The sequence below is a fragment of the Ochotona curzoniae genome, unplaced genomic scaffold (genome assembly GCF_017591425.1).
Source record: "Ochotona curzoniae isolate NIBS_2020 unplaced genomic scaffold, NIBS_Ocur_1.0 contig_3819, whole genome shotgun sequence".
Lineage (NCBI taxonomy): Eukaryota > Metazoa > Chordata > Mammalia > Lagomorpha > Ochotonidae > Ochotona > Ochotona curzoniae.
The window spans coordinates 30,901,671-30,924,955 of NW_024466004.1; the positions used below are offsets into that span (position 1 = coordinate 30,901,671).

General features: G+C 39.6%; 1 protein-coding gene across 1 annotated transcript in view; it reads right to left on the minus strand.

The window, feature by feature from the left end:
• IMPG1 (interphotoreceptor matrix proteoglycan 1) overlaps positions 1 to 16,683 on the minus strand; it is a 98,129-nt gene extending 81,446 nt beyond the window's left edge. Inside the window, exons 1-6 of the mRNA XM_040983159.1 lie at positions 16,680 to 16,683; positions 16,211 to 16,444; positions 8,506 to 8,672; positions 8,213 to 8,241; positions 4,508 to 4,572; positions 97 to 194 (exon numbers count right to left, since the gene is read on the minus strand). Of these exons, the coding sequence (XP_040839093.1) occupies positions 97 to 194; positions 4,508 to 4,572; positions 8,213 to 8,241; positions 8,506 to 8,672; positions 16,211 to 16,444; positions 16,680 to 16,683 (597 nt within the window). The remainder of the gene's footprint in view (positions 1 to 96; positions 195 to 4,507; positions 4,573 to 8,212; positions 8,242 to 8,505; positions 8,673 to 16,210; positions 16,445 to 16,679) is intronic.
• Between the last annotated feature and the right edge of the window lie 6,602 nt (positions 16,684 to 23,285).

Here is a 23,285-nt window from a genome sequence, read left to right on the forward strand (position 1 = left end):
ACCAAGAGTGCTGGATGACCAGTCCACCTATTCTCTTCCGCTAGAGAAACATAAATGAGCACATGGAGGAAAAGACAGACTCCCCATGATTCTTACAGTTGGAGGCTTCTTTGTCTCTTGGAGGGTATAGTTGAGGATTTCATTGAGGTGTGTGTCAGCAGGAGAGGGAAGGAGGGGTGCAAGTGAGGCAACATCTGTGAAAATGAAGAAAAATTAGACATGAGAGTGAGGCTAGAGATAGTTCCTATTTTTTAAGACTTATTTATATATACAAAGAGGAGTAGAGACAGAGGAAGATCTTCTGTCCCATGGTTCACTTCCCAAGCCGCCGCAACGGCTGGAGCTGAGCCTATCCAAAGCGAGGAGCTCCTCCAGGTCTCCCAGGCAGGTACTGGGTCCCAAGACATTGGGTTGTCTTTGACTGCTTTCCCAGGCCACAAGCAGGGAGCTGGATGGGAAGCGGGCCTGCCGGGATTAGAACTGGAGCCTGTACGGGATTCTGGCGCGTGCAAGGTGAGGACTTTAACCACTGGGTTACTGTGCCAGGCCGGCTAAAGTGGTTTAAACTAGGATAAAATAATTCCACATGCTATTTTTGTGACTGAAATGTATAGATGTTAGATGCATTTAGAACTCATTTAAGATCATCTAACTATGTTCTTCAGGAAAATATGTAACTCACACTCTGGATACCAGTAAAGTTCCTTATCCTGTGTAAAACCCAACTTTGGTGCTCCTATCTATGTTATGGTCAGTTGGTTCTGCCTAATGACACCTGATGAAGTTTTTTCTGTAACCACATAAAAGATTCATAGTCAAATTTTTACCTAAATTCATTCCCCTGAAAATTTTCCAAGAATTTTAGAATTGTTCAATAATAAATGAGGCATTAGAGCTCTACTCATGTAATCCAAGAGAACATTGAACACTGAGATGATATCAATTCCATCCCCTCTTAAATAATCACCATAAATCATCTCAGGAATGTAGCAAATGTTTTCACATATTTAAATATCCCTGTATAATGGGAATCTACCCTCTACTGAGATGAAAAAAGGCACGCGGTATACTACAAATGTATCACTATTTCATAGTAAATCTTCCTATTAAAAATACTTTGGAAAAAAATGTTACTATGATCAGTTGGTTTTTACTTAGCCAAAAATTGCTATCCATCTTAATCTTAACTAGGAAAAAACCATAAGAATGTATTAGGTTATTCTTGTGCTTTGGGATACAGGATTACTAGAAGATGATTTGATGGTTGTTTGCTCCCTGAACAGTATGCATTTTCCTGCATCTGCAATCACAAATGACCACTCATCAAGGAGATGCTGTGAAATAACCAAACAGCATGTGGAGTCATGGTGGGTATTGGAGCTGTGAGGTACAGAATATTGCAATCATCCAGGGAGGAGGGCTTTTTGATTGTTGATCTTAATGACAAAGGTGGCCTGTAGTATCAGAATATCAAAGGGTGCAATTCCTGGCATCTTGTTTTGACCCATGCTGTGAGCAATTGATGAGTATGATCTTCACCTGGGACTTCACCAGGCTGTTACTAAGGTATCTTCAAGCTTTATGATTCTAAGAACAATTGTTTCATAGCACATTTTTGTTATAATAAAGCAAGTGCTTGGCTACTGTGCTAAGAGAACAAATACAGTATCATGCTTGATATTCTTCCATTTTCTTGTCATGAAAAGAAATGTCATCTAGGTCATTGAACAACTATTGGGTAGATTTGGTTTAACTTGTAGTGCAGTTAGCTTGCTTTGGAAATCGATCACTTACTTCACACAAGCTACACAGAAAATTTCCCTATTAACAATAAACTTTCTGAAGATTAAGTTTAACAGAAAATAGTTTATTATAACTGAAATTCAGTTGCAATGAATGTCTTATACTGTTCAGTATTTTCTTCTAGTGTGTGTTTTTTAAGGTTGAGGGTTAATGCAAAAAAGAGGCAACTTTAATTTTTAAGCTGCCAGCTTGTATACCAAACTTCTGCTATTTTTGAAAAAATATTGATGATGGAGAAGGCCCAGATGCAGAAAAAGTTAGGAGAAGAAGTAACTGAGTTAAGACGTAAAGGTATTCTTGAATTTGTATCATTGAAGATTTTCCACTTTTTTGTATGTCTTTACTTATGCTAAGTCTTTGACAAGCAAGAAGAGAATTTTACCATGTTTAGAGTCTAATTCTTTTTGCAGCTGCTATTCGAAAATAATCTTGACAGCTGAAGTACATATAATTGAACCTTACCCTTGAGTGTCCAGAAGCATTGGGGAAATAAACTTTAAAACCTTTACTGCTCAAGTCGGGTTTACATTGTTAGTATTTTATTTTATTTCAATAAATCATTTAGTAAGCTTCCACCCGCAGTATCAATATCTCATATGGGCACCCAGTTCATGAACCAGCTGTTCCACTTCAATCCAGCTCCTGGTCTGGGAAAGCAGCAGATCATGGCTTAAGTCCTTAGGTCCATACATCCATGTGGGAGACCTGAAAGAAGCTCTTCACGCCTGGGTTCAGATCAGCTCAGCTTTGGCTATGGTGATCATTTAGGGAGTGAACCGGTGGATGGAAGATTTCTCCATCTCTCCTTCTCTTTCAAATAATAGCAAATAAATCTTAGAAAATGAAACCAGGTTCAAGCATTTGCTTGAGATAGAAAGGCAGAGAGGGGAGGGAAGGAAGGAGGGAGGGAGGAAGATAGAGGGGAGCGAAGGAAAGAGAGAGAGAGAGCCATAGAGCATACCAGTCCCATCCACAAGTTTATTCCCCAAAACTTGAGGCTGAGCCTCGATAAAGCCTGGAGCTTGGAACTGCATCTGTGCCTGCCATGTGTGTTACAGGAACCTGAGATCCTGAGGTTTCAGGATTGCTTCCCAGGTCATCAGCAGTAAGGTGTACTCAGAGGCAAAGCTAAGATTCAAAGGCAGGCACTCTGGTAGGATGTAGGCATTCTGAGCAGTGTCTTAATCATTACACTAAATGTCTGCTCCAATGTGAAGCAATTTTTTAAAATATAACTTCCTTCTGTAGTAGTTTTCTTAAGATTTTAAATGTTATAGGTCAAAGTTAGGTTGCTTATAAAGGAAATGAACAATTACACATGTCTTTACTGTTAAAGATTGTTTTACTAGTAATGGTTTCATACTTTTGGCTGGGTTAGGATTGTTTTATGAGCTACAAAGTGTAGACATAAGGAAAATTTAATATATTCATGGAAAATGGAATTAGTTTTTGACTCAATTTTGACATCCATTTTTATAGTCACACTTTTCAATGAAATTTTTAGAATAGCTTTCACAGGCTTGGCTTCAAATATTTTTGCACCAAAATTAAACTTGTCTTGTAATTCATTTCCTATAAACTTCTTAAAATATTTTATAATCACAACAGGTTTCTTTTAATGACAGTAGGTTAAAGAAATGGGGAAGTTATACTAAAAATTTAAAATCTCTTCAATTTCTAGATTTCAAGTAATCAAAATTTAATTTCCTAAAACATTAATGTAATTAAAAGTTATCAGGAAAATATTTGATAACTATTCTTGAAGTCCCATGGGAAAATGTTAAGACTGTAACAGAAAATATATGAGAAATTCTAAACATGTAATATACACAGGAAATATTTCCTTTTGGCAAACATCAAAACAAATATTTACTACTGGCAAATTGGAGTGAGATAGGCCCTTGTTTTGATTAGCAGGTTACTAAAATGGAAATAAAATTTTTGGAAAATAAATTTGGCAAAATCTCTTAAAAGGCTTTAGAAGTCACATTCATACTTTAGTAATCAATTTTAAAGAATAACAGTTATGTGTCTAAGTGTTATTTAAGCATTATTTATAATGGTATCAGTTAGCAATGAGTGGTTAAATTTAAATTACATGGAACCAAATAGAATGTTGGAAGTCATTTAATTACTTGAGTAAGTTTTTCTGGAACTATTAAATGTTGGAAAGATGATAAACTTTAAGGATGTATGGTCTCAGTAATAGTGGATAGAAGAAAGATAAGAAACACAAAATAATAGTTCCCTTTAAATTGAAGGCTACTCAATGTTTTGGCTTTATCTTTTTACATTAAACTAGTTTTAGACAATGAATTTAGATTATTTGTAAGATAAATGCAAGCTCAGTTTGGGAAAGTAGATTATCTGCGGACCTGAAGTAAGGATTGCTTTGTAAATACTGATGTATTCATATTAGCTTAAAGTTCAGAAGGTAGAGGTGAGTGTTTAGACTTGAGACTAAGACACCAGATAATATGCCTGTGTCCAGGGTAGAAGTACCTGGGTTTGAGTTCTGGCCCTGGCCCCAGATTCTAGTTTCTTGTTGATGTGTTCCCTGACACATGGCAGCAGCTGCCTCAGTCCTGGACTAGGTTTTGGGCTGGTCTAGCCCTCGACATGGCGAGTATCTGAGTAAAGCAGCACATATAGGAACTCCCTTGTCAAATTAGAAAGTGGATAGGATGAGAAGATCTGATCTTACCTGTTGAAAATGCCCGGATTTCATCAGACTTTCCCAATGTCTCCTCTGTAGATATTTCGTCTTTTCTATTAGCACAATCAAAAAGAAGAGTTTGTGAAGGACCCTGATAACATTTGGAAACATATATTTAAGTTTGTCTATATTGAATAAGCCAAACAAACTAGGGATTTAAAACTGGATTTACATATCTTTCAAATATTGCAAATCACAGGGGTAGTATTAGAATGCATACTCATTGAAGAAAAATATAAACAACTTTGCGAAATGATTGTTTGACTACTAGGTTTCCACCATCATCTTGGCTGCATGTGGCCTTGGAGTTTGTACAGTTGGCAAAGCTTGTCTTCAGCTCCTGATGTTTTGTAGTCAGATTGTACTTGCCTTGTACTTATACTAAAAATGAACGGCATGATTTATAATAGAAATATTCTTGAAAAAATCAGCTCCTCAGGCCTGCAAATATGTGAGGTCATCCAATTTAATGAAGTAATTGCTGTGGTTATGGTAAGGGACACAGGTAGATTTCTGGGTAGCAAATACTAGATGTGTATTCTGGACACAATCATTGCTTGCAATAGTGATCAGCCAGGAAGTTGGGGTAGGTTTGAAATAACATGGAATGGTAGTGTGGAAGGTATTCTAGAGGCAACTCCAGGGTCAGTGGGGGCAGAACTATCTGTGCATAATATTGATCCAGTCTAGAAAGCTTAATGTAAAAAGGAGCCGATATAATAATTTTTGCAGCCCAATGAAATATTTGTTACTATATGATAGAATTGTGTTTGTGTTGACACATTATGTGGCAATTAATCAATATTCCTAAATTGCTTTTGGAAAGCGAAAGGAAATGGCTACAGCTTCACTTGTTCCGCAAGCATCCAGATGGGTCATAGCAAATCGTAGCACCTACATTTTTCTACCACACTCAATTCACGGAGTACAAATAAGTGTAATAAAATATTATCATCCTGGCATGGAGTTTGACCCAATAAAATGAATGTTTGTTAAAAAATGCATAACTATATTGGTGCACACAGGTAAAACAAACTTGGATTTCATGGTAAAACTTCGAATCTGCTATTCTTGCTATTCTAATACAACATGAGGGAACTGCAACAATTTCATTGAATAGAATTAGAAGCTAATGTGCATTTCCACGACCTTTTAAACATATCTTTGTATGTGCTTAGCAAATATTTGTATGGAAATCATAAATAAACCCTAACTACAACAAACATGGTAACTATAACAGATGAATTTTTATTTTTGTGTCATAGATTCTTGTTGACTGTTAAGATCTCCTAATTTCTTTTTTGCTTTGAAAAAGAAAATAACCTAGGAGAGTAGTTAGGAAAGTGGTGCCCACGGCATTAGCCACAGGTCAACAGCCCACCTTGTGCAGAGTCCTGTGCTGGGTGCCCATTCTTGCCCTTGGTGATTAGGTATAGCTTGGCTGCTAAACTGGCAATCTCTACCACTGCCAAGGAGTCGCACTTTAGGAAGCCAGATCACTCAGATATTCCACTAACTTACACGTCAAAATCATTTTGAAGCTGGTAGATTGGTGGCCTTGTCAGGTGAGAAAAATGTGTTTTACATTCTGGGAAGATTTGAAGTAAACATTTTTTTCCTCTATTTTTAATCTAGTCTTCATAGCTAATGTAAAAATTTCCTCCCTTTTTCTTGAGCTCAAGCTATGTTGGCAGGTACAGGAGTAGATGGAATGATTCTATTTCTGTCTTTCTGGCTTGGGTAGCTTGCTTTTTAAAGTTTATAATATTTATCAACACTTATTTAATTTTGACAGTGATTTTCCTTAGCAGTGGCTTCTGCCCTACTTTATTTACTGTTTATTTTTGAAGATGAGTCAGTAGATAACCCTGTGTTTAAATTAGTCCACATCCCTGTGCCTTGGGAACAAAGTTAATATTGTAGCACAGAGATTTTCCTATCAAAGTCTAGCCTTGCAATAGGTTTGCCAAATTCCTAAAACAGTGACTGGACACATGCAAATGATTAACAAAATAAGCACTTTGATCAGTATTGTGCAGTAGTTGGAGAAATTATGAGACAATTTGAGGTTTGACTCTTGAGTTTATATTCTCTCAAGGAAACAAGATAAAGCAAGGAAATTTTAAAAAGTAAGTGCCAAATAGAGTACAAAGCTCAGTGTGAGGAGAGATTATTGCAGGCACAAACAGGCTGTGAAGGCATCAAGGAAGGCAGGACTAGAGCTTGAAAGAGTAGGATTTTGATAGATAGGATGGGAAAGAAAGCCTTGCAGACCCTAGGGAGAGAGGCCTAGGGTTAGAGCTGGGAGGAAGGGAGTGTGGATCTTGGGAAGCGAGAAAGTGCCTTGCTGGCAACAGTGGGGTCAAGGGTAAAGAGGCAAAGTTGAAGGCCAAGGGCAAAAATGTCTTAGTTTGGTTTCCACCTGGTGAAGATATCTACCAGGACAAATTCATTCATAGTGTAATAATGTGAGAAATTTGAATACGGAGTGTTTCCTAGCTTGTGGGAAGAGTATAAGAGTACCAGTGCATAATGATAATGAAGTGCTGCAGCTAACTGCAGGCTGGAGGGATGAGAGGACACGGAATGAGGAAGAGGGAAGGATCTGTGGATAGGGCTGCTGGATAGGAGCTGAGCTGAACTTGAAGGAGACCAGTAGCATGCCAAGATCTGACAGATGTTGTGTTTGTGGATATGTGAAAATAAGCTGAGCTCGCTCGCCTCTGATTCTGCTCTCCTTGTCAGGGGCTGCCCTGCTCAGAAGACAGAGGGTTCTAATGATTCAGGACCTGCCATTCAGTTCCTTGCTCCAGAGGCAGGTGGAGAAGGCTGGGGAGCGAATATGGAGAGGGGCAAGAAGAGGTGGGATCCTTCTGAGCCATGGAGCAGGGCTCATGTAACAAAATGAATATTCCATGCTAATTATTCTAGTATCAGTTATGCAAATTGAAGAGAGATTTGAATCAAGGACAGAGATCAGAGTTAGAGATCAGAGATCAGAGTAGACATTTTTCAGAGTAAATTCATGAAGTCCTGGGCCAGGTTGATGTCAAAATGGGAATGAAAAAAAAAATGTAAAAGGCATTGTAAATACTTTGACATGTTCACATTCATCTATGTAGCATATCTTCAGATCTGAGTGTCTAAATGCTATATAATGTATGTAATTTGTGAGTTGAGTTTGACAACAAAATTTCTTTTTAAATAATCTTATCCAGTGTACTTTTCTTTCCCATTTTCTCTTTTGCATATTGATTTTCTTATTTGACATTCAGTCCTGGTTGAAGATATAACTCAGTGCTTCAGTAATTCAGTTTGAGAAATACTAACACTTTATAGAATACCAAATGAGAGTTCACAATTCAGCTTGCTCTCTCATTGTGTATTTTCCTGATGTATCTAGTAGTTTACTAGGATTTCTAAAAATCAAACTATTAAACTACTAGATATGTGTGCCAGTGATGAGTTACTTTTATTAGCAAACAATACAAACATTTGTCTTAGCCTATAAGAGCTATCTACTTTAATTGTATATTTTTATCTTCAGTATATTATATGCATAAATTGTCAAGATAACCTACACAGATCTTAAGGGGTGGCATGAAATCATAAGGGTAAAATAGCTTAGTTTCTCTGCATTATATGATCTTTAAAAAAGTCAAGAGCACTCAGCACTCTATTTTGGGAACTTACCTCTCTGAGAAGCTTCTATGCTTTATTCTCTGCAAAAAAGATTAAAAGTAATTTTACCAGGAGATAATGCCAACTGAAGAGCTCAAGTCTATTTTCATTCCCTTCTCCTTTCAATTACATTTAAACCTGGCTGAACAATGCTGCTTGGAAGAATTACAGTCCTCCTGGCCTCATAAGACATTTCTAACATTTCTTCAGCTAACCCTTATGCTGTGAAATTCAAAGGGGCAGGACGTGAGGTTGGCCATGACCCTGACTGATGTATCAAACATCCAGTTGGTGGATAGGCTCACCTGCTCGAGAAGATTCAGGTGCTCCTGGGAGCTGCTGAAATTTTTCCCAATGTCAAAGAGGCAGAAGGTCTCCTGCTGGCAGAGGTCGACCCAATTCCGGTATTCCCCTGGATCGGGGATGCGATCCAGAAAGATCCGGTAGGCTTCCCAGATTGCCTCCTGACACACTGCAAAACAGGGCTGTTAAAAGGGGCACAGTGGCCATGCCATGAGATCCTTTTCCCACAAAGTGTGATGTCACAATATGGCAAGCTCCTCTGTGGTTTATGCTGTGACACTTCTAACCCTTGGAAATGAACTGCTGGGTCTGGTACAGTAGACCAGTAGCTAAAGTTCTTGCCTTGTAGGTGTTGAGTCCCATATAGGCACCAGGTCATGTCCTGGCGGCCCTGCTTCCCTTCCAGTTCCCAGTCTGTGGCCTGAGAAAGCAGTAGAGGATGGCCCAAGCCTTGGGACCCTGCACCTGGAAGAAGCTCCTGGCTTCTGGCTTCAGATCAGCTCAGTTCTGGCCGTTGTGGCCACTTGGAGTAAACTAGTGGTTGGATCTTTCTGTCTCTCCTCCTCCTCTGTATATCTGACTTTCCAATTAAAATAAATGAATCTCAAGTAACTGCTAAAAGAATTCTTTTTTTAATACTATGTGTTATGGACAAAAGGAAAAGTGGAAAAACAGGCCATATGGTATGTATGCATGTAAGACTGAAATTTTTTAAAAGTTGAAGACATCACTGTGAAGGTGATGGCTGGGCAGTTGGGAAAAGCCCCGATGCTGATGTGGGAGAGCACCCAGAGCACCGAGGGAGAGGCAGGATGTCAAAGTGGCTAGAGCAAGACCGAGCAGCAGAAAGGAAGAAGCCAGAAAACAGATTGTAATGCAGACTTGGAGGGCTTCTGCAGACCAGTCATCTCCAAAATGGATACAGCTATTCAAGACTTTCCAGACGATGAGCAGGTGCACGGATTTAAAAAAATGCCCATTATTAGACTTCAGTCTTCATATGCATATCTGACAAGTTGGTCTCCCTAAGGACTCACCTCTCCTTTCTCACTTTGCCCTAAGGTCACAATCCCCGTCTTTTCCTCAGTTCTTCCTAATCTCACTGTTACCACACAAAGGGGGGTGAATCAATATAACCACATAGAGTTCGAGAAAGGGAGTAAACTCAGGATAGCATATACTGTAGCCAACTCAAGTGATTTCTGCTTCTTTGCTGTGAGCAAATTAGAGGAAATCCTGATGGGGCTGGCAGTTGATAATTAAAAACAATGACAAAATTGATATCACTATTGGCAAATGATGCCAAAGAAATGTAAATAAGAAGGACATTACTACAATAACAGAACTCCATTTGTTATCTACTTACTTAAGTGCAGATAGAACATGTTTACGTAACTGAGATGGAATGAAAGAATAGATTAGAAAGAATGTTGAACTCTATCTCTAGGACCCAATTTTGTGCATGAACCACAAGCAACTGTATTCACGCAGCAGTGGAAGCAAAGGAAGCTTAAGCTACATTTATGCTACATTTATACGGTTTCATTTTGGGAAACTGCTTTCTAAATTACCATGTCCAATTTTGTATTTACATCCTCAACATTTACATTTCATCCCATGTCTGTTAATAAAAACATGAAGGCAAGTGTTAAAACAAATATGTATCACAAATTTGATCAATTATACATTAAAATTCTGTCCTATGGAAATGAATCCAGAAGAAATTTATTTTTACATATAAGGTCAGTAGTCCTAAAAAATGAAAAATATGATTTTAATTTACATTGTTATTGAGAGGTATTTTAGAGCAATTAATAACAGATCTTCAAGCATAAACATAAATTACACTAAAATAAGCCTCTGAAGTGAGAGCTGATATAGAAATGTTTGCATGGAAAAAAGGGTTATGTGGCAATTACTGCATTTCAGTTTGTTGATGGATTTGTGAAGAGTACTTTATGGTAAATACTGAGAGGCTGAGTAGATTCTAATTATTTTTAATATAAATATTTATATAATTCAACAAAATTATTTTGCCCCAGAGATGTCAATTGAATACCAGAAGTCTATTTTCACTCCCGTCTTTTAATTACATTTAAATCTGCCTGAACAAAATACGATTCATTACAACATAAATATTCAACAAAAAGTTGGTTTCTAATGTTACGTAAAATATATTTTAAAATATTATGTATTTGATATAGAGACAGACACACAAAGTGAATTCTAGAAGGAGGGACAGAGTGAGAGTGGGAGCGTGCTCTTCCACCTGCTGGCTCAGTTCCCAAAGCCTGCCACAGTGGAGCCTGGGCCAGGCTGTAGCTAGAGGCCTGAAGCTCAGACCAGACCTTCCACATGGGTTTCAGGAATCCAAGTACTTAAGCTTCCTGCTTCCTAGAATAAACATTAACAGGATGTTGGATTGGAAGGGGCACTGGGATTTGAACCCAGGCACTCAATATGGGATGAGGATCAGTGTGCCTGATGCCAGTACCACCTCCTAATTATTTCAACAGTATGAAAGCTTTAAATATTAGGAAGCATTCCTTATTTGTCCTCGTCCTCCTACATATGCTAGGTCTGTCTGTCTCGGCTTTCTACTCTAAGAGGCAAAGATAAAGATCGCAATAGGAGCTCAGATCATTTACTAACAGCTATGTGATTAGAATTTTAATATTATTTAAGTTAGGAGATAGCAGAGGGTCAATTCCCAACTGCTGTCTAGTTTCCTACAGTTGGGAAAAGAACAAGGGTCACTTTACGCAGTAATGCAGCACTTCTCTGAAAAACTCTCCTTCAGACACAAGGGAGAAGGCCCATCCTGAGACCATCCATCTTGTCCCTGGACATCCATCTCAAGAGCCTGAAGGGCATGCAAGGAGACACTCACATACTCGCAGATCTGTCCAGACTCTGGGAGCTGCTGTGTGTCTGACTAGACACATTGTGCTCCACATTCTGGGTATTTTGCTCTTTCATACTTTGCATCCTTTGCATCTTTCATTCTTCTCCACTGAACTTTCCAGTTTAATTCAAAACCAATCTGGTGCCAGAGACACAATTCTTAAAATAAGTTGGCATTGCCTTTATGAGATTAGAGTTGTGACTTCCATGGGTGTAACTGCTGGGAAAAAAATCTGGGAAGACATGCTCTAATAATTTTTTTTTTTGGCTCAGCTTTGAGCTTGTTGCTTTTCATCTCAGATTAATCTATCTTCTATTTCAATCTAAGGCTAGAACTAACTATTCTGTTCTTCAGCCTATCTATCCCCATTTGAGCCTGAATTCAGACCTGTAGCATCAGAACAGATGTAGATAGATATATATGGAAGTTTATTTTCCTAAGAACTTTGTAGCCTGAGGATGTGTCAGCAGTTCTTCAGAGGTGTCTGCAGGCAGCAAGCTGAACCATGCAGTAGTTGTGTGTTGTGTACATGAATTTTCCTAGTTTTGCTTTCCCTGCTGCTCTTTTCCCCCCCTGTGCAGGTCACAGCACTCCCCAGGGCCCATGAAAATGTACTTTCCTTGAAGGCCCCAAGATCACTTTCTCCTTGAAGCATAGTGTCCTAAGCCATTTGAATAAATCCCCTTGGGGTGCACATCTCACCTTCTACAGGGGTCATAGAAGTTGCCCCTCAAAAAGCACCTAAAGAAATCTTTCTCTTGATGACCTTTTATATTCTGTAAGCTTTCCTCTGGCTAAGGAGCATGGACTCGACCCTTCTGCAAAGGGTAGCACCAGCCCAGAACCATCAAGGATGTCCAGGAACCTTACTGAGGGAGTAACCAAAAACCCTTGAAAATGGAGACACAAAGAATTTTAGTGCAGGAGGAATGGGAAAACTTCTCAAAGTTCTTACTCTTGGCTGGCTTGTAGCATTTTACCCTCTTGTAAACTTACTGGGAGATGTTGCATTAGCGGCCTGAATAAATCCAGCACCTTGCCTTTGCAGTTTTTCTTTGCTGCTCATCAGTGCCTGCAGTCTGACCACATAGCCTCAGCCTCTTTGAGAAGGGTTATAATCTAGGCTGATAAAATGGAAAGCACTCTAAGAGTGCATGCCCTGGAGGCCAGGCTCACAGAAAGTTATTTACAAGGGGGGAAGACCAAGTGGTTTGGGATAATGCCTGCATGAAATTTGGTCACACACTAGGTAAAGATAGAATACAACAAATGAGAGGATGCTGCTGGATCCTATCCTGCTCTGCCAGCAGTTGTGCCCTGAGTGCTCCTCCCAGCTCTCCTCTCCTCCCCGCTCTCCTTTGCACCTTCCTTTTTAAAAAACTTCCTGGTTTTTTTTTTTTACAGATTTATTTTTATTGGGAAGGTAGACCAGATTTGCAGAGAAGAGACAGGTTTTTCATCCATTGGTTCATTCCCCAAGCGGCTGCAAGGGCTGGAGCTGATACTGCTTTCCAAGGTTATAAGCAGGGAGTTGAGTGGGAAGTGGAGCAGCCAGGACAGGAACTGGTGCCCATCTTTTTTTTTTTTTTAATGTAGAGAGAACAGATTTGTGTATTTCATAGATAAAATTTTAAGAATATAATGATACTTCCCTCTAGTCTCTCCTTCCTACTTCTGCTTAACACTCCTTTTTTTTTTAAATTAATTACATTGCATTATCATTGCATTATGTGACACAGTGATATGGGCACTGGGATTCCCCCCACCCCTCCCCGAGCCCTCTCCCCATCGTGGATTTCTCCACCTTGCTGCATTACCACAGTTCAAATTCAGTTGAGGTTCTTTCATTGGAAGTATTTACCAAGCATAAGGTCCAGTGTCTTATTGTCCTAGTAACACTCCTTTTTTTTATCGCTCCCTAACCCTCCCTTCCCTCTTCTCCCCTCCTGTCCCTTCATTTCAGTTTCTTTAATAACATGCTTTTATTTTATAATCACAGAGTTAATGCTCCACTGCATATAGTGTTCAATAAGTGAAAGAATAGACCACTGTTCTGGAAACATACAGAAAAGAACTATAAATAATAATCAAATTACAAGATGTCAATTTCACTCTTCAACATTGAATTTTTGGTACGCTATCATAGCTACCACAAATCAGAAAGCAAGATATTTTGGGTTTCGCTAGTCAGATCTTAGTTTTGTTGTCTGTACAATGGAGTGCCCTAGATCAATGCTTCTAGAACTTTCAGGGCAAACAAATCCTCATGCACATTCTGACTTGTTCTAGGATACGCTCTGAGTGTCTATTTCTAAGTTCCCAGGACAATAACTAAAATAACAAAAGCTAGAAAGACATTCACTTTTAATCTTGACATACCATTGAGAAAGCAGTATGGCTTCTGCTATTGGAATTTAAGGAAGAAGAGAGAGGGAGATACATAAGTTAGGGAGGGAAGAGAGTTCAGGACCAGCATTGGTGAAGTGGGGAGTTGGCTGGGAAAGAGTTACCCTGGAGACCACCAGAAACAAACTGGGTACCTCTGCCCTTTGTTTTTGGATGAGCATGTTTGATTCTTCTACAAAGCTTGGTAAATTTTCACTTGTTTGCTTTCATCATTGGAAAAAAAATAGTTCAACATTCAATTTGATTTGGTTCTGGGGAGCTTTCTCTTAGTCTGAAAGATGTCAACAGATAATTTTTGTAAAAGCAGACATGAGAACAGTAAATGTGTTACTCCATCAAAGAAATCCTGCTTTGTATTTGGATCTTTATTTCTTCTTTGTGAGCCAATTTGCTTGACTTAAGAAACCCACACTGATGAATGGTAGAATTTCCTATCACATAGGGGCAGCCATGTAGATAATGGACTGTCACTGCTCTAGGGAGAAAAAACACTGTCTTGTTTCATTCAGGGAAACAAGAATGGAAAAAGTCAAACTTAATCAAGAAAAGAATAAAAATTCCCAAACTGAAAATTGGTTGTAGCAATAAGTAGTCTATTCTACAGATACGTGCAGTGATTCCTATTTGTGAATGCTGTAAAGAACTAGAAGTGACATGAAAATAGATAGCGATGCTAATACTGTACATGATACATCTCTCTGTGGACAGACAGTGTAGGATTTGCTAGTGTCATGTTATTAATGTGCAGGCACACTCAATATGAAGACTTCACACCTATCTCCTATGTGTATGTGTATGTTTTCTTAATGAGTTGCTTGCCATCTGTGTCCATCAGTAAATTTTTCCTGAGAACCTACTTCATGGAGATGTTTTGCTGGCTAGGACCTGAGCTATTAAGAGAGCACACTCAATTTTGGGTTTTCTCAGAGCTTGTTCTGACTGTAATCCAACCATTTTCATATTTCTGCGAGTGTGGCTTTTGTCAGCAGGAAAATAGCTTCACTTCCATTTAAAATGAGATGTCCAAACAACATAAAGCTTGATATATTTGACCATTAATGAATTATGCCTTCAAAACCCAGCAAGAACTCTTCAGGTTAATTGAGCTCATACATCTTAGACATGCAAGAACTGTGCTGGATGTTTGTATCTTGGAATGGCCTCTCAGTTGTCTTGGTGTGTATTGCATCACAAGCTAGAGCTGAACCTTGGGATCAAACCTTGGGAAGCCAACTTTGATCATGAAGGTAAGGAGTAAATTCCCTCAAGTTTAAGAGATTGTATTTGAAAAGCAGAGCAAGAGAGATATATAGATCTTTAATTTACTGGTTTACTTCCCAAATTGCTACAACAATCAGAACTGGGCTGAACCAAAGTCAGGAGTCAGGAGTACTTCCAGGTCTTCCACATGGGTACGTGGGTACATGGGTCCAGCAGTTGGGCCATCATCCTTCACTGCCTTTCTAGGCACACTAGCAGGGAGCTGGATCATAAGTACACCCATGGGGATTTGAACCACATGGGCTGCCAGTATTGCAGGTGGTGGCTTAATCTATTATAGTATAGCACTGGCTCCAATTCCCTCAACTTTCACAGGTGGATTGGATTTAATTTAGCCTTCAAATAGACAAAGCTACTTTGTATTACTTGGTACTACCTGGGGACTATAACAGCAGCCAACAGACTTATTTCTTTTAAACAGAAGCCATGGGGATTTTTCAGACCCATGATAAGTAAAGGAAAAAGATGGCCACTGGTAACCGGAGTGTGACTTAATCCTTGCCAGTGTGTCCTGGGAAAGCAGAAACCAGTTATGCTGTCTTGGAGGATTAAGCTGCAACTTAGACTGCAGTAACACCCCACAACAAATTTTTGTTACTAGTAATTTGTGTCTCCTTTGCTCCAGTATACATTTCAGGTTTCTCAAAGTCAGTTATCTCTAAGTCAGCAATGTATAGCTTCAATTTCCTAGGGAGGGAGAGAGGAACTGAACTTCAATGCTACTTTCAGAAAATGAAATCCTAAATCCTAAATCAATGCGTTCGTATTGCTCAATTTGAGTTTTTGTGCTTCTAAATTCATGAAAAAATCAAATTCAATATTGGGCATTGGCAAATATGAAGCAAAGAGCTAAAACTAGAATGCCCAGATGTTTTTTTCTGTTCTGTTAAATGTCTTCATAGTTTTGTGATGTGTAAAAGCATTATTTTAAGGTGAGAAACCATATCTAACAGTTTTGAGTGTTTTTCATTACTATTGGATTAAGGGACTGATTTCTATAACTTCTGCAGCTGAATGAAAGACCATGAAATTTTGGGACTGAAGACCACTGATTGATGGATAAAGGGGAACGAGTAAAGAGAATGAAGAGCTCAGCACATTCTGTCTTTCCTTACCTCTTAATCTATAATAAGCTTGAAGACTGGCTAAAATCTGTTGCATGGATTCCTGTGGACAGATTTTAGCCGCAGATGGGAGGAAAGCTGATCTTTTTGCTCGTTGTTTTGCCAAATCAAAAATTCGTTTCATGGTGGTGGACATTTTGTGGGTGTTTGAAGAGCTTTCAGTTATGAGTCTCGGGGCTTTGTCTGTATCTTTAGTATCAGAATGCTGTATTTTAATGGAGATATCTGTAACAGAAAGTTGATTTTCCCAGTAAGTATATATATGAAATCATCTAAAACTATAATCCTTTAGTTTATGAAACCTCTATCTTGATGCAACTGTCAAATGTAATATTTTAATCACAAGTCATTTTTTAGGAATAAGAAAATGGTACAATGAATCGATCAAGTTCATTTATTAAACCAGTGTCTTAATCATTTTGCCTGCAGGCACTGCCAGATATTTAAAACCATTTCTCACCCATCTCTCTCAAAATCACTCTCTACTTAGCACTCAAGCCTCCTGAGATCTCTCTGACAGGCATTATAACGTACATTGGGGTTACTCAGCCTTGTGGTACCCAGGGGTATACTTTTGATGAGGAAGTGAAGAGCTTCTAAAAACCTGGGGGGAAAACGCAACAAAATAATCTGCCTGTTAGTGACAGCCCTGGATTTTCTGGCTGGGATGGATTCAGAGAACAGAAGTTTAGTTGAAAGTGACTTGGAGCGAGAGTGAGCTTTGGACTTGCACTGACAGAGCCAGCCTGCTGCTTTTGAGACAGGGGAGGCAGGATCAGGCAGGAGTCGAGATAACCTGCCGGAGAATCAACTCCCTAGGCCATTTGTTGTGTTTAGTGTGACAGCTGACAACTCTCACAACAGTAACTTAAATTTATTAAAGTTGTTATTTTGACTTCTTTCATATATTTCATATCCTCATCAAAGTTTTGCTCATAGGTGAAGCATTTTATTTCTCACTTTACTGTGCCATAGTATATTGCAGAAGTGAAGAACACATAAACAGTATAGTCAGACTTCTATTCCTTCTAATTCAGCTCTTTTCTTTGATCCACACTAACTTTAAGAAAAAAATCACTGATAGAGACCACAAACCATGACACATCTTGTTGAAAGTTTGCCCTCTGTCACAATGGGAGGCAGAGAGAGCCCTGGTGGGTGTGCATTCTGTCACTGTGAGGAGGATCATTGTTCTCTGGATCCTGGGCAGCGGGAGGCTCTCAGCAAAGACTCTCTAGGAACAAACTTGGGAGATTAACTGGCTCTCCCAACCACAACCTAGAGCAATAAATCGTGATTTCTAGGTTAGAGCTGGATTTTGAACAACTTGTGAAGATCCTCAGATAATTGCAATACATAGACAGGCTTGGAAACCATGCTTTTATAACTCTATAAAGATGTTTCCCATTGAAGATTCTAAATTACTGATTTGAAATTGGTCTACATAGCCAGGAGGTTATCATGGCCAAAGGAAAGCTGCAGGTGGGGGATGCCAGCGGAAAACTGAGCTCTGCTCTAGATTGTCTTCCTTCTGGATTCTGCTTCACACCTGGTGACCTTCACTGAAGTTTTACATTGGTAGTTTATCACCATTGGGAGTGCAATTCTTTTTTTACTCGTGCCAAGTCATAGCTTTTCTAGCAGTGTGAATCCAGGCTAGTTGCCTAGGGAAATGCCAGCTTGGTTTGAGTAATCATAGGGAGAGGAAAGTGCTTAGCTGGAGGGGTTCAGTTCTGGAGTCTTAGTTTTCTGAGTCAGATTAGAAACACAGCAAAACGGACGGTACCCTTTCAACACTGAAGCAGAGCAAATGGGAAGTGCAAACTGAACACAGTGACTTACACTTAGCAAATGTAAATTTTTTCAGGAATGTTCATTTTTAATAACACCTTGAGACACTATAGGTTGCAAATGGTGTTGTCATTGTAAAAATTAAGTTATATGATGTCTTAGTTGTCATTAGCATAAAATAAGCATGTGTTGATGGATAATTCTAGGCCTATGTGAGGTGGCACAGACCATGTTCAGGAACGCTGACACTGATGTGGAAATAGTCATATTACTAAATAAAGGAAAAATGGAGATTAATGCATTTGAATATTCAGTATGTCAGAGGAAAGGCACTGCCATCATATGTGCTATTTACTTTTTAAATTTAACAAAATATGTTAATTATTCATGGAAAAATGTAGTAATAGTACGAAACATACAATGCCACTCATTCAAATATGGGCCAGGGATTTCTCTCAGTTTAAGGACATGATTAAGTTATCTTTGTTTCGTATTAGAAACCACCCTCCCTCCCTCAGCACTGATACCTCCAGTACATACTTGCCTATCTCCCTAGTGGCAGACTGAGTCATCGGCTGCAAGCTTCATCCCTATCAAGAGCCAGTGCAGCATCTGACAGTGAACCAGCAGATGGAGCTTTCTGTGTCTCTTCATGTCCCCCAAAACAAATAATTCAAAAAATTTGTTGCCTGCTGGATATATAAAGTGTATATACTCATGTGCAGTAGCAGGATTTCCACTTTTTAAACAAAGATTTGCTTATATTTTTACTTGAAAGTCTGAATTGCAGGGAAATTGATGGAGAGACAGATCTTCCATCCACTGGTTCACTCGCCAAATGGGCCAGAGCTCTGATGGAGCTTCTTCTGTGTCTCCCACATGGGTGCAGGGACCCAAGGCCTTAGGCCATTCTCTATGCTTTCCTAGGCTACAGGGAGCTGCATGGAAAGTGGAGCTGCAGGGTCGTGACTGGCTCTCTTATGGGATGCTGGTGTTGCAGTTGCTACACTACTACATCAGCTGCAGGATTCCTGTTTTCATTTCCATTTACTTTTACTATGTGTACTTTTATTTATCTTCTCTCTCCACTCTGTTTGCTACAATATGATAACTTTAAATATAGGAAAGTTAAGCTTGTTACTGTGAAGTGAATGAATACACTATTGTAATAATTTGGGAAAAAATTACAGGTGGGGAGATGAAGAGGCGGGGGGTCAAATCCTAATGTCTCTAAATCTCGGTGATGAAATGTGAAATCTACTCATTTGATTAAAAAAATGCAAAAAATGGTAAAATATGAATCAACTTGAAAAGGTTTAGTGGTGCCAGTGGAACTGATACGGTTACTTGCTGGCTGTATAACTTAGGTACGTTAGTTCTTCAAGTACATTCTGTTTCCTGACTTTCAAAGTAAGGAATAGTAGCTCCCCTAGCGGGCTGCAGTGGTGTTACATGAGTGATGCATAGGCAGTGTTGAAGCCGCGTTGGGTTTAGGGGGAGTGCTCCTTCATCTGATCCAGCTGTGCATTCCAGTTCCTCTGTTCTCACAGAACCTTTCATGAGACTGCGTCTGAGTCCTTAGATTGCCTCTGCCCCAAGTCCTCTGTCTTGCACACTTCCGTGCTCACCACGTATTTGCTCGTTTGTACTGAAAAGCCCTTCTTGTCCTTCTCTTACTGAGTTCTGAACTTTCCCAGCTCAAGTGCTTGCTACCTTCTAATTTTTTTTTCAAATCCCACATTTGAAATTCCTTACTTCCTGTGTTCTTCTAAAGCAGCTCATATCATTGCATGACGTTCATTGGTTTTCCAGTATTCATCCAGTAAATACCCGCTAAGATTCAAGCGGTGTGTGATATGTAACAGAAAATTAGAGGAATAATGGCATGCTTGTGGTGCGTGATTCTCCAGGTTTGTAAAATCATTAGTTCAATCCATGTATTTCTTCCGTTAGACTACAAAGCTTGAGGAGTCTGTAGTACAGTCCCAGGCTTCCTTCCTCCATTCACCTTGGAGCTTGTCTGGTACGTACAAAATTTTGTATATGACAAGCTATTCATATTAAGTTAACCAATGATCTGTGGGAGTATTCATGGGCATTTCATACTATATAAATGAGTTCTATTTTAAAGGCAACTGCAACACAAAAATAGCTTGATGTGTCCTTTCTACCCACATTATTGCGACTCCGCATCCCTTTAAATTTCCTCTGCTTTCCAGTGTTTAATATCAAAGGTTTAGGATGTAGCTCTCATATGCAGGTAAAACCTAAGTAAAAACGCTAACAAAATTCGTTAGTGCGAGAACACCTAAAGAACAGAAAGGAGGGCCCAGTGCATTAGCCCAGTGGCTAAAGTCCTCACTTTGCACGTACTGGGATCCCATATGGGCGGTTCTAATTTTGGCAGTCCCATTTCCCATCCAGCTCCCTGTTTGTGCCTAGGTAAACAGGCGAGTATGGCCCAAAGCCTTGGGACCCTGCACCCCCATGGGATACGGGGTTGAGGCTCCGGGCTCCTGGTTTCAAATCGGCTCAACTCTGGCCATTGTGATTCATTGGACGGAAGATCTTCCTCTCTGTCTCTTCTCTCTGTATATCTGCCTTTCCAATAAAAATAAATAAATCTTAAAACAGGAAGATGATGGTTCATTAAAATATGTAGTAGAAATATGTATTCTAAGACACTTTATTTATCTATAAATAAATATATAATCAGTAGATCCAGTTTAAGAAGTTAAGTATCAGAACAGATGTAAGTGTTGCCTGGTCAACTGGCTGTCAGTTCAACCCCTTTGCCTCGGTTTTGTATTAGTGAGGCAGCACCACAATGATGCTTCAGTTCAACCCTGCTGCTTCCTCATCTGAATCCTTGTGGTTGGAGAAAATGAGGCATCATGACCTACTTTCTCTCCATGATCATTAAATAAAATGGTCCAATCAGTTTCCCACTCTGCTGGACAGGTACACGCAGCCTTCTCAGATTTCCTGTACATCCTTGCCAATTTTCACTCTCTGTTGATAACTTTGCTTCGTATTTGTCAGAGAACAAGAAGAGCCAGGGTTTCCTGAACTTTGTGCACTGCATCTGCTCGCTGCTTGCCTTTGTGCTAATACACTCTGCTTCCCCTGCTGTGACAATTTAATGATTGCCCCAGGCTCCTGCCCAAGACCAGCTCCCTCTCTCAAGCACTGGATCTAATCTTATTTTTCAAGAGCCGCCTCCTATAATTTTTCCCATAACATTTCTCCAATTTCTACCGGAATATTCCTACATGGGCACAGACATGTTATTTTTTCCTTCTGTACAGAGAAACTCATGGGACAAGCGTTTAGATGTTAGTATCCGAATACCTGTCTTCAATTCCTAACGCTGCCTCCTGGCTCTAGTTTCTTCGCATTCCCTAGGGGGCAGAGGTAATGGCTCAGGTAATTTGTTCCTGCCACCTGCATGGAAGCCCAGCGTTGTCTTTCTGGGTTTGGGTTCAGCTGCAGCCTTTGTGAGATTTTAGGGGCATGCCAGTGGATGGGTGCTCTTTATATGCATTTCTATCTGCCTCTCAAATAAGTAAAAATTTTAAAAGGACCCACCCTTTGGAAGATTTTATTTTTATTTGAAAGGCAGAATTACAGAAGGGGAGAGAGGGAGAAAGAGGTTTTTTTCATCCAATGGTTCATTTTCCAAATGACCATAAAGGTTAGGATTGAGTTTGTCTGAAGCCAAGGGTTTCCTCTGGATCTCCCCTGTGGATGCAGGCACCTAAGGACTTGAGCCGTCCTCTGCTGCCTTCCCAAACTCTAAGCAAGGAGCTATATTAGAGTTGGAGCTGCTGGAAAAGGAACCAGCATCCAAATGGGATGCTGGCGCTGTGGGTGGAGGCATAACCTACTATGCCATGGTACCAGCCCCTAAAAAATCCCCCTCTTGATAACCCCCCTTTTTTGATTGATTCATTTTTCTATTTATACGGATAGCAAAACACTTAGAAAGATATTTGTTGGGTCCAGCACAATGGCTCAATGACTAAATCCTCACCTTACAAGTGCTGGGATCTAATGTGGGTGCTGGTTCATGTCCCAGCTGCTCCACTTTCCATGTAACTCCTTGATTAGACTAGAGCAGTGGAGGATGGGCCACAGCCTTGGGTCCCTGCACCCATGCGGAAGATGAGAAAGAAACTCCTAGCTCTTGGCTTTGGATTAGCTCAGCTCCAGCCATTGGGACCATTTGGGGAGTGAACCAGTAGATGGAAAATCTTTGTCTCTCCTTTTCTCTGTAAATCTGATCTGCGTTTATAATAAAAATAGTTTTTAAAGAAAGAAAAATATTTGTCTCCTTCTCTAGAAAAAAGCAAGGTTGTACATGGAAGGATAATGGTAACAATATGCCTCACTCTCATCATCAGCCTTTCATTGTTGGTTTCTCCCTCTTACTTGGTTTTTATTTCAACTTTTGAAATGTGTTCCTTGAGCCTTGTGTATTCAGCATGCTAATGTGACACTCAGCAACAGCTGTTATTATGTAATATAAAACACAGTGGTCCCCTTTAATCTGTGGGGATGGAGGGATACATTCCAAGTGCCTTATGGATAGATGCCTGAACAGTAGATAGTATTGACCTGTATATCCTATGTCTTTTTTCCCTATATAAACACGAGTGTAAGGCTTTTCCTCCAGTCTAAGCATTTATCACATAATGGTCATGATGGTTGCAATTTGAAGTATATTGGTAGCAAACTCGCACATTTTTTTTTCTTCACAGTTTCATGGGTAGAAATTCTTTCTTTCCACAGATCTTAGCAACTTAACGTATGATCCTCTCTTTCCTTATTAAATCCAGCACTTTCAGCTTTTCACCTTAAGGAAAATTGGCATTTTACAGCTTGGGACCGTTCTTAAGTACAGTAAGGGTGACTTGAACATAGGACGTGTGATGCTGCAACAGTCAATGTAACAACTGAGATTGATGCTAGGTGACTAGCAGGCAGCAAGCGTGGCTATCCCTGACCAAAGGATTTATTTCCTGGGGAGGATACAGCAAGAAGGCAATAGATTTCATCACGTTACTCAGAATAGCATGTGGTTTACCTCTGGATTTTTAAATTTCATACTATTGGATTGTGGTTGACCTTGGTTCCACTACAAACTGCTTAAGATGAAGCTGTGGATAAGGGAAGTTACTGTATTCCGAATCTGAACATGACAAAATACAGAGTCGGTGATCACTCCTGTGAACTTGAGTATTAATATTTGTTGAAGGGGTTTGTAAGGACAGTG